We start from the raw sequence: 12,361 nt of genomic DNA on the forward strand, positions 1-12,361 counted from the left end.
AAGAAAGAAAGAAAGAAAGAAAGAAAGAAAGAAAGAAAGAAAGAAAGAAAGAAAGAAGGGAAAAAGCAGGTCAGCAAAACTAGCCAATACAACAATTGAGTTTAATAGAATACATATTGTTCTAAACCATAATCTCCCACCTCTGCAAAGTAGGAAGGAAGGAAGGATGTGCTTTTCCCTTTATCAGAGGCAGCTAGGTGGTACAGTGTGAAAAGAGTGCTGCCATCTAGAGTCAGGAAGTCCTGACTCTCGTTCAGGAGTTCAAATCTAACCTCAGACACTTACCAGTTGTGTGACCCTGGGCAAGTCATTTAGTCTCTGCCTCAGTTTCCTCACCTATAAAATGGGGATAGTAAATAGCACCTACCTGAGTCGTTGGGAGGATCAAATGAGATTATATTTGTAAAGTGCTTAGCACAGTGCCTAGAACATAGTAGGCACTGTATAAATCATCATCTTCTTCCTCTTCTCTAGGACTAAGCTTGGTCATTTACAATAACATGCCATTCAGCTGTGTGGGTTTTTTTTTTAATTCTCTCTTTAAATTGTTGAAGTTATATGTATTATTTTGAGTCATGGACTCCTTTGGCAGCCCTGATAAAACCCAGTGGACCTTTTCTCAGAATAATGTTTTAAAGTTTGCAAAGCACTTTATAATATGATTTCATTTTATCCTCATGACAACTCTGGGAGGTGGGTACTACTGTTTCACTATTTTACAAGTGAGGGAACTGAAGCAGTCTGAGGCCAAATGATTTACTCCGGGGTCACACTGCTAGTAAATGTCTGAGGCTGGATTCAAAATCAGGTCTTCATGACTGCAGGTCCATTGCTCTATTAACTGAACCACTTAGCTGCCTCTAAATGCATAAAATACATAGAGTACATTGGAAACCAATTATGTTGAAATACAATTATCAGATTTTTTGAGACTTACTACTAAGCTTCCTCCACTATAATCTTCTTCTGAAGATCTTCATTATGGAATGGACATTATACTAGATTGTTTAAAGGCTATTCAATGGAGAGCCTTAGAAAGTTGCCTGGAGGGGCAGCTGGGTGGCAGTGGATGGAACATCAGCTCTGGAGTCAGGAGGATCTGTTCAAATCTGACCTCAGACACTTACTAGCTGTGTAATCCTGGCCAAGTCACTTAATTCTGATTGCCCCCCCACCCCCCAAAAAAGGAACCCAACAATAAAAAAGAAAATTGCCTAGGACACTGAGAAATTTTGATTTCTCTCTGTCCATCTCCAGCTGCAAATGACCTCTTGCTAAAATTACCTTGGTTTCACAGAAGAGCTGCTATCTACACCTGTGAAGTGAGCATTATCCTTATAGTATCCATCAGTTGGGAACTGGCATACCATTGTTCTAGAAGAAATAATGAAAGGGACAATTTCAGAGAAACCTGGGCACTTACATGAAGTGACATGGAGTGAAGAGAGCAGGGCCAGGAGAACGTTTTATACAAAACAGCAACACTGTAAAGACTTAAGAGTGAGCAATGCCCAGTCATGATCCAGAGGACTGATCATGAATCCTGCCACCCACTTCCTGCAAGGTGGTGGACTCCTGGAGCAGAATGAGACACACGTTCCTTCCTGCATTTATGTGGGTGCTGCTATTCCTCGGGCAACTGGTTAAGTCACACAATTAATCATCCCCTCCTTTCTTCCCCAACCTCTCTCCAGCTGATGCCATATTTTGTAATGGAAATATTTGCCTCAATGCCAGGATTCCCCGGACTATTTGTTGCATGTGCCTTCAGTGGAACCCTGAGGTAAGCTGCCTGAATATTATTTACTATGATGAAAGTTAATACAGCCTAGTGATGAGAGGGCTAGTGTAAAGTCAGGTAGATATGACACATAGTGGTTATGTGACCTTGGATACATCCTTTAACTTCCTGTGTCCTCAGATAACTCTCTAAGATCATAACTCATAGAGGAGCTGTAGATAGAAAACTAATAATAATATTACGATGATGATGATGTAAAATATATTTATATAATATAAAAATAATCATTAGCATTTTATGACACCTACTATGTGCCAGGCATTGTGCTTAGTACTTTACAAAAATTATCTCATTTTTATCCTCACAACAACCCTGGGGGATAAGTTCTACTATTATCCCCATTTTATAGTTGAGGAAACTGAGGCAGAGGTTAAGCAACTTGTCCAGTGTTGCTGAACTAGTGTCTGAGGTCAGATTTAAACTCAAATCTTCATGATTCCAGGCCCAGTACTCTATTCTCTGATACGTGTCAGCAGACTAGGTTTCCAACCTTGGAGTTCTCTATTCTGAAGAAGTCAAGATTAGTCTTAAGGAGAAAAACAAAAAAGAAAAAAAAAAGATTATGTGTGGGTCAGGGGTCCAAATGTTGTCTTCATTAAAAAAAAATTGTCTAGCCACTGACTGCTCTGATCAATGATAAGTATGGAAACAGACTTTCTCTTCTTCCCTGGTTCTACTGTGAAATGCTATGACCAATGTGCTTTTTATGGCAGTCTATAGTGATGTATACAATGACAGCAAAATGTATCCACTCCTAAAACACTCTGGGGAAGAAGACTGTTTTCCCAAACAAAGGAGCAGAAAGCTAGGAGAGCCACCAATTCTCCTGTGTGAGCAGGTCCCTCTGTCTACAGAGATAAAGAAATCTGCCTCATTGAGCCAGCCAGAAATCTAAGTTGAAGAACTCGGCAGCTGGGCCCAAGGACAGGGCTGCTGACCCTCTTGTTCGTTACTATAACGTGGAGCAGGGCCAGGATAGAGCTCATGGAATCCTCGCTGCTGCCTGCTGGGACAGTCTCACGTCAGGGGACCGACAAGTCCAGGAAACCAGTGGTTGGGCAAAAATTAACCAGCTGCAAATCGGCAGAGAAGGGATGCTAAGTCTGAATTCTACTTCAGGCATTTCCTAGCTGTGTGAACCTAAGGAGAAGATTAATATCCCTCAGCTTTGGTTTCCTGCTCTATAAGAAAATCAACAAAAGTCTCTATCTCACTGGGCTGTTGGACAACCCCATTCCTGTGCACAGCTCTGATGCTGAAATAGTCACCACCACCACTACCACCACCACCAAAATAATAATAGCTAGATAGCTTTATATAGTACTTTAATCTAGCCTTTATATACCACTTCAATCTAGGCTTTATACCCTATTTCCATCACCTGAAATCAGAGATAGTGGGAAGAAACTCATCTCTTAAAATGAAGTTTCTCATCTCTTGAGTGTATGGGCTTAGACAGTCCTGTAGGACTGGTCTCAGAAGTATTTAGGATAATAAGCTGCCTTGGGGGTAGGGGTGGGAGGATATGCTATGAGGGGGGTCTGAAATTCTATATTTGTCAATTTTACTGTTAAAATGAAACTAGGTCCTGCATCAAGACCATTATTTTCATCCAAGATAAGGACTGTTTGTTTGCAAATTTGTGTTGTCCAAGCTTAGCATAGGGTGAGGCAGTTGGCAGTCAGTAAGCAACTCAATACATATTTTTATGAACTTACTAGATATGGGGTACCGGGCTAGGCACTTCATAATTCTTATTAAAAATTCAATTCAATTAATATCTTAGCATATATCAATTGGTCACCTGGAAAAACAGAACCCTGGGCTTAGAGCAAATGGAACACAGGACAGAAAAGTTTTGTTGGGGGAGGTTCTGTAGAAGAAGACTTGAAGTCACAGGATCTGAGTTCAAATCTTGATTTTGTTACCTGAGTGACAAGTAACTTAACCTTTCTGGGCCTCCATTTCCTTTTCTGTAAAAATTTGGCTTTTAAGGACTCTTCCAGCTCTGATTCTTAATGATCTTAAATACAAATCTATTCCATTGTATACCCTCTGGGGATAAGCCTGCATAGTGTTATTGTGAGGCTCTAGGGGATAAAGGATATCCAGCACAGGAAGAGGCAGATATTGAGAAATAGGGGTTAAATGTCACCCAAGAGAGATTTTTGCCTATCTCAGAAGTTTGCCTAGAGCAGGGGTGGGGAATCTGCCCTCTAGGTCCTTTGTGTGGTCCTTTGACTGAATCCAAACTTCACAGAACAAATCCCCTTGATAAAAGAATTTGTTCTGTAAATCTTGCACTCAGTCAAAAGGCTGAACCCAAGGACCTAGAAGGCCATATGTGGCCTTGAGGCTGCAAGTTCCCCAACCCTGGCCTAGAGCTATTCCCACAGAGAGCCAATCCACTCAAAGCATTTCTGAACAGGGCATTGCAGAGAATAATTAAGTTACAATATTAGTCCATGCGGACATGTGAGTACAAATTATGTTTTAACATCTCCATATCCATCACAGGGTTTTGTGTGATGTCTCTGTTAAGGCACTTTGTCACATAAGCCTTTTTCTAAATGGGCTGACCCAGCAGATAGGACCTGCTCAAGTGTAGAATAAGGCTTGCCTCAGAGCTAAGAAAGCAGTGGATTTTTTAAAAATACTGTTTGAAAACAGCAAATTTAAAAGTGAATCACTCATTAAATCCATTTTGGTTAGATGAATTTAAAAACAAACAAACCAGTCCTACCAAGTTAAAACAAGGCTGGGGGGGAGCAGATACTTTAATCTGCTCAAATGCTTTTTAACTAATGGCTTTGGAAAGCATCCAAAGTATTTTTTTTTTAATTTATATTTGCTTTAACTTGATTGCTATTTAATCCTGGAATCATTCTTTCTGCTGCACTTGGACAGGTCTTCCTAGCCAGTTTGCAGAAATCCAGACCCATTTGCAAATGGGTCTGTTTTTGCCTGTGGGACTTTGCGTAAGAGAATGTATTATAATCTACCTCCTAGACATTTTGAGAGAGAATACATAGATTAATTGTTATTAGCAGTGAAAAAGCTTAGCATTGTGATTTCCAGCCTTCCCAGAAGCAGCCAAGACAACCCCATTCCTGGTAATAGCTCTGATACTGAAGTAATAACAACCATAACAGTCACAATAGCTAGTTTTATGTAGAACTTCAAGGGTTGCAAAGCACTTTACATATTATCTTGTTTGATTCTTAGAACAGCTCAGTGACAAAGGGTCTTTTACAGAGGGGGAAACTGAGACTGGGGGAGAGTAAATGTCTTGCTTAGGGTCACACAACTAGGCAATATCTGAGGCAGAATTCACACTTAGCGTTTCCTGAATCTAGGAGACTAGCACTGCGTTCACTATGCCGCTGATCGGTATGATTCAATGCTACATAATCAGCAAGAAATCCTATATAATTGCTCATTGAGGAAGCTGAAAGCAGAAGGCCTTGAATTTGATATGACAGGCTAGCATTTAATTCAAAAAAACTTCTATTATCTGCCTTCTATGTGCCAGGCTCTATTCTAGGAGATGGGCAGGAAGATGTAAAAGTCAACCCATGACCTCAAGGAGCACAGACTTCAGAAATAATAACCAGTGGTTTATTGCTATCTATGGTCCTGAAATATCTGGAGCTCCCGCTTGCTCCTTGGGGAGCTGGATTAAGTTCAACACCATTAAATATACTGAGTGTAGATAATTGGCAGTAAATATCTATACTATTGTATACTATTGGCTTTTTCTTTTCTAATAGACTGATGTCCTTCCTCTCTGTTCCCAGTAGGTTTCTCTGGAGTCAGCCAGCTTTGATGTATCTCTGCTCTTTGGGAGAATAAGTCTTTTTCTTTTCCTCCTCCCCTCCTCCTTCTTTTCCTTCTTCCTTCTCTTTCTCCCCATCTTCCTCCTCCTTCTCCTTTATGCTCACCTTACACTAGGTCAGGGGTTCTTAATCTGGGGTGCATGTTTAGATTTCAGGAGGGTTATAAACTTGGATGGGAGAAATTACATATTTTCATTAACCTTTGGTTTCCTTTGTAATTTTATGCATTTAAAAAGATTATTCCGAGAAAGGTCTCATAGGCTTTGCCAGATGGAAAAATGGGTCTACAACACAAGAAAGATTAAGAACCCTAGGACTAGATTGAAGGGAGCACCCTGATGTTTCCACTCTCTGGACAAGGTGGACAAGAGAAATAGACACCGGAAACATATTCAACTTTGTCCTATTTTTCATTTCATCAGAATATGCATCCAAAGGGTGTGGGCTAGGATCAGATGCTGGGCCCTAATTCTTGGAAGAATTTAATTCCACTTAACCATCATTTATCAGACACTTACTAAGTGCGAAGGGTCATCCCCATGCCATTCTTGTGGTTGTAACAGCTATTGCAGCTGCTGCTGTCTTCAGATGACCCTGAACATTCTCCTTTTCTAGAAAGGAAGATTTGCAGGTATTACAAAAGGTCATTAAGGCTATTAATACCTAGCTAAGGTCTAGATTGAGGACCAGAGTTTAAAGAAAAAAAAAAGCCCCTGGAAAGGAGGGAGCCGATTAGAGAAAGGAAGCAGCACCTTATTGTTGAATCATTCCAGTCACGTCTGACTCTTGTAGACCCCATTTGAGGTTTTCTTGGCAAAGATACCGGAATGGTTTGTCATTTCCTTCTCCAGCTCATTTTAAAGATAAGGAAAGGGAGACAAATAAGATTAAGTGACTTGTCCAGGGTCACACAGCTGAGACAAGTGTCTGAGACCACATTTGAACTTGGGTCTCCCTGTGCCACCTAGTTGCCCTGACCACAGGTGCCTTGACAATCCCCTGTTTGAGTCTTTTGGAATTGATACCATCTCACTGACCTGGCCAGCCCATAGGTTTCATGGAATGACGGGGTGTCTGTGTCATGGGACTCAAGGGCTTCTGTCCTCTCTCCCTCCAGCACAGTGGCTGCCAGCATCAATGCCTTAGCAACAGTGACTTTTGAGGATTTCGTCAAGAGCTGCTTTTCCAACCTCTCGGACAAGCTGAGCACGTGGATCAGCAAAGGCTTATGTGGGTACAGTCCATAGACCCCTTCTTCTGTACTGTTCTCTTAATTTGACCCTGACTTTATTTTGAAGGCTTCCCATCTCTATGATGGGGCTTAGAATATAGGATTACAGACCGACATAGGCACACATACATATGTGTACACAGAGCTACTATATGCCTGGAAAAAGTAGCCAGTGAGAGGCAGTATACTATAGTGAAAAGAGCATTCAGTGTGGAATCAGAAGATTTGGGTATGATTCCAAGCTCTTCTATTTGTGCTGACAAAGTCAATTCACTTCCCTGGGCCTCAGTTTCTCCATCTGTAAAATTGGGGGAGCAGGGGTTGGATTATATGGCCTCTAAGGGCCCTTATAGCATATTCTCATCAGAGATTAGTAGTTAGGAATGGATATTTAGGTAGAAACAGGATGGTTAGGGAGAAGCTTACTCGAACCTCCCTTCTTCCCTCCATCTCACTATTTTCCCTAAAACTGTAGTGTTAAAGATAGGAACTTTGTATTTACATGGGGAATTTTTTTTTTTTTGGTCAAAAGTCTAACATCTCTAAGGCTCCAAGGCTCCTTCCAGCTTTAAATCTCATGATCCTATGAAATATACCTTTCCCTACCATCACCAAAATGGTCATTGGACCATGTCAAGAATCATATAAATACCATACATTTTTTTATTTAGGGTCTACTTTGACCGAGGTGCTGTGCTAAGCTGCTATATTCAAATAGCTATTTGTCCATATGTATCTATAGGTCTACACATAGATGTATGTATATATATATATACACACACACACATGCATGTATATGTACATACATATATACACATATGTACATATATATTAATATATATTATATGGATAATATATATATAAATATATGTTAGTAAGTGCCTCTAAGAATCAGTTCCACACTGATTATCTGATCTGATCCTCAAAACAACCCCATAAAGTAGGAAAGATATCAAATAACCAAAATGTATTTATTAAGTAACTACTATGTACCAGGCTCTATGCTAAGATTTGGGGATGCAAATACAAAGAATGAAATAATTCCTCTTATCAGTGAGTTTATATTCTATAGGGGGGAGCCAACAAGTACACACACACACACACACACACACACACACACACACATATATATGGCATAAATTTAGTTTATATATATACATACAAAGCAGTTAATTGGAAAGTATGGGAGGGAAGATTCTAATAATTGAGGGGTGTGTGTGTCAGGATATCTATTATCCCTATTATGAAGATAAAATAACAGAGACTAAGAGAAAGATAATTTGCTCTAGGCCACATGGCTTTGAAAGGCTGAGCCAGAAGTCAGGATCTTTTTTTTTTTTTTTGGTTCCATCGAACTTCAAAATGGTGGTTTCCCACAGAAACTACAAGGATCTGTGTCTACTTGGCCTCTTTCTCCCCTTACTTATTCCTTAAGTGTTTGGTCAGAGACAGAATGTCCATGAGTTTAATTCTCAAGAATCTGCTGTCTGACACTGGGAAACGCTTACTCTAAGTAAGACCCTCCTGAAGCTTTGTTAGCTTTGAGGCAGCTTTCGGAGGGTAGTGCAGCTCTCAATGAGATCACTTCTGAAGTTGAGTATTTTAGGGAGTCTGGTTTATATCAGGCTTCCACAGGGAGGCAAGGCCCCAGAACAGACCCAGGTGACCATTCTCTCTTCCAGGCTTGCTATTTGGAGTCGTCTGTACCTCCATGGCCGTTGCTGCATCTCTCATGGGAGGGGTTCTACAGGTATCTTGTATGTGTGTTTTGAATTTATGGGGATGATATAGGGACTTTTTCTTGCTAATATGACTTCTTCATAGAAGTGTGTTTGGGAGAGCCTGTATAGGATGGTTATATACCATTTCTTAAGCAATTTTAGAGGCAGTGTTATCTGGTAGATAGAGTGCTGGGCTTGGAGTCAAGGAGTTCAAATCTCACATCTGACATTTACTGTGACGTTAGCTGTGTGAACAGAAGTAACTCACTTAACATCGTTGGGCCTTAGGATTTAGCTCCCAACTCATAGGCAGTTGGTGACTACAACTCTGCTGGTGGAAAGAGTTCAGGTAATTGGAATCATTCTCCACTCCCATGCTAACCCCCTCCCCCAACCCACATCATTTTCCCCACTGAAGAATTCACATGCTCTTCTTGTATTCATGCATTTATTTATTTATTTATTTATTTATTTTGCAGGGGGTGGGGGTGAGGGTGGGTCGGTTGGGAATCCCAACTTGTGGTTTTATTAGTGCAGGGAGCTCCCCAGAGAGGAAACACCCTCTATCCCTACAGATCCTCAAGTATTGAGCAGCTTATAATATTAAAGAGATTGAGTGAATGGGCACTGAGAATTTAAATGACTTTCCCAGGATAGTTGAACCAGTATGTCTCTGGGGTAGAATTTCAATCCAGGCCTTCCTGAATCTGAGGCCAGCTCTCTTCTCTATATTATACCGTTCTCTATCCTATCATTCTGTATTCACATATTCTTCAAGTTACCTCCACTAGAGCAGGTTCCATTAGAGCATTCTCCCAGTGCAAAATGCCAAAGAATCTGGGATGGTAAATTCGTGGTTCAAATGAATTAGAAACAGATTAAAACAACAATCAACCTTCCAAATGATGGAATGCCCAATCTGGTAATGAGATACATTAGGTACCTTGACATCATATCCAAATATGTCCAGATCTTAAAGCAGCATCACAGCCTCCGAAGTGGATGTTTGGTTTCACCTCAAAATTGTCCCTCACTTTTACCCTCTGAGTGAATTGGAATTGCTTCTTTTAAGTACACTTAAAAAAAAGGAGTGCCCTACCAATGCCCTACCCAGCCTGTTTTTCAAAATATTTCCATATGCTTCATCCATAAGGAATGATACATAACCCCAGGGATACTGAATGGCAGAAGCAGAAACTCAGTACTTTTTTGTTTTTGCTCCTTGTTACCTCTCAATGCTGACTTTCTCATAGAAGTTATAGCATCCTCGGTCTTCTTGCCCTCTCGCTTGTTGTTCAGTCATGCCCAATTCTTCATGACACTGTGGACCGTACTCTTATAGGGTTTCCTCAGCAAAGGTACTGGAGTAATTTGTCACTTCCTTCTCCATGCCCTCTGTCTACCCTCATTCATTTCTCAGACTCAAGATCAGCAGAAGACCTGATGACCAGGCTATCCAAGACTCAGGTGTAGTCAATACCCCTTTCCTGAGATGTTCAAGTTATCCATTAGGGATAATGGTATTGGATGATGATGTCTGATGGTTGGACTAGACAACCTTCAAGGTTTCTTCTCATTGAGGCAGCTAGGTGGCATAATGGCTAGAGTATTGAACTTGGAGTCTTGCCTCAGATCCTTATGATCTGTGTGACTCTAGGCAAGCCACTCCTCTGTAAAGCAGAGATAAAAATAGCAGCTACCTTGCAGGATTGTTAGAAGAATCCAGTGACAGATATTATATAAACCTTGAAGATGTTATACAAACCTTGAAGCACTCTGTAAATGTTAGCCATTATATTATTCTAAGATTTAAAAGAAATCCTATAGATGCTTCGGTAAGGGATAAACCACAAATATAACAAAGGACTTTAAATCCTGCATGAATATTTTAAAGCTAGAACACTGGCCTCCCCCATTTCCCAGGGGGGATGGATACTTTTTCTGGAATGATCGATTGATGCTTCACCACATTTTTCCACCAGGTATAGCAAACTGCTTTATCAACTTCCTTGATTCTCCCAGGTACAGTAAACTGGAAGTTAGTAAATTAGCTTCCCTGGCTATACAATAACAAAAGGAGTTTTGAATTAATCCAATCAATCAGAAGGAAAAAAAAATCCAAGGGTTGTCTTACTAAGTATCAGTTGTGGGAAAAGGCTGCCATCAGTCCTATTAGCCACTAGTTCCTTAAAGCTCTACCTGAGTTATTTATTTTTCTCAAAATGAACTCTGAACAGAAGCAGATTTAGTAACATCTTGCTGGATAAGGATTCTTCATCTGGAAGGGACCTTTGATCATCTTGTAGAATCATGAAATCTGAAAGATGAGAGGCCATCTTGTCTAATATATAGAACTAGAACCAGAATCCCCTCTCCATCTAATAAGACAGGTGCCCATCCAGCCTCTGCTTGAAGATGTCTAATGATGGGCCAGTGGTGGCCCATTCCACTTTGGATAACTCTAAGGAAGATGATGCTTTCCCTTATCTCAATGTGTTTCTATACAATTTCCAAAGCATTGTTCCTAGATCTTCCTTAAGTGTCTAAGAAGTTTAAATTAAATTCTGCTTCCCTATTATAGCCCTTCAAATACCTTGATAAAGTGAACATTTCTTCTCTAAGCTTCCTCTTAGCCTAGTATCTCAATTCCTTGATCCTGATACTGGAACATCTATAAAATGAGAGTAGGGAATTGGACCAAAGGATCTCTAAGGTTTCTTCTAGTTGTAGATTCTGTGATCTTACAAAGCGATAAGATAAACCTGTGAAGTTAGGATTCTTTTCAACTAGAAGAGTTGAGGTAACTAAATAATCAGGGAAAGTATTATGAAAGAGATGACCTTGAAGGATAGATTGGATTTCAACAGGTGTAGATAGGGATGGGGAAGATATTCTAGACATGAGAAATAGCATGAGCAAATTAGAAAGTGAGGTTCTCAGGGTGGGAAAAAGGTCAGAAAATTCATGAGGGAAAGGTGTGGTGGAGGGGTACAGAATAGGTAAACAAACTAAACTAGAACCATTCCACTTTCCTTGAGTATAATTAATGGCAATGGATGTCCAAGGATCCTGTCAGGACCAAGTCCAGATGAGACATGATTACAGTGCCTTGTCTTTGTGCTTTCCTCTCCAGGCTGCCCTGAGCATCCATGGCATGTGTGGGGGACCCATGCTCGGCCTGTTCACTTTGGGAATTGTATTTCCTTTTGTCAACTGGAAGGTAAGAGCTGATAATCGCTTGTAAAATACCTCTCCTTTGGCTGCCTCTCCTTATTTCCCTTTGCCTCGAGCATTATCTCATAGCTGAAAGATATCTCTTTAAGACTGACAGACCATTTCCCTTAGACAGGCAAATACAGAAACCCCTTCTCCTCCTACTTCCCCCCTCCCCACTTCCTTAACCAAAACTATTTAGGTTGAAGCCTACAATGCTGTGTAAAGAAAGGATGGGAATTCCAAGTTTGTGTTGCAAATCCATTCAGCAACTACTTACCTATGGTCTTACATGTACTAAGGACATGTAAGCATCTTCTAAGTGCTCCAGAGTGGGCAGGAAAGGAAAGAAGAGAAAGGGCAATGAGAGAGGAAAAGCAGAAGAAATAAATTAAGGGGACAATGGGTAGATATAGGGAGGGAGAGACAGGTGAAACAGAGAATAGAGCAGTGCAGAAGGGGAATATGAGAGAAAGAGAGACAGAGAGAGAGAAAGAAAGAGAGAGAGAGAAAGAGAGAGAGAGAGAGAGAGAGAGAGAGAGAGAGAGAGAGAGAGAGA

General features: G+C 40.6%; 1 protein-coding gene across 1 annotated transcript in view; it reads left to right on the top strand.

Annotated features, from left to right (window-relative positions):
- Window positions 1-12,361, top strand: part of SLC5A12 (solute carrier family 5 member 12) — a 35,991-nt gene that overhangs the window by 16,785 nt on the left and 6,845 nt on the right. Inside the window, exons 8-11 of the mRNA XM_027852652.1 lie at window positions 1,695-1,783; window positions 6,755-6,867; window positions 8,551-8,618; window positions 11,723-11,809. Coding sequence (XP_027708453.1) covers window positions 1,695-1,783; window positions 6,755-6,867; window positions 8,551-8,618; window positions 11,723-11,809 — 357 coding nt within the window. The remainder of the gene's footprint in view (window positions 1-1,694; window positions 1,784-6,754; window positions 6,868-8,550; window positions 8,619-11,722; window positions 11,810-12,361) is intronic.

The sequence above is a fragment of the Vombatus ursinus genome, unplaced genomic scaffold (genome assembly GCF_900497805.2).
Source record: "Vombatus ursinus unplaced genomic scaffold, bare-nosed wombat genome assembly UNPS02009770.1, whole genome shotgun sequence".
NCBI lineage: Eukaryota > Metazoa > Chordata > Mammalia > Diprotodontia > Vombatidae > Vombatus > Vombatus ursinus.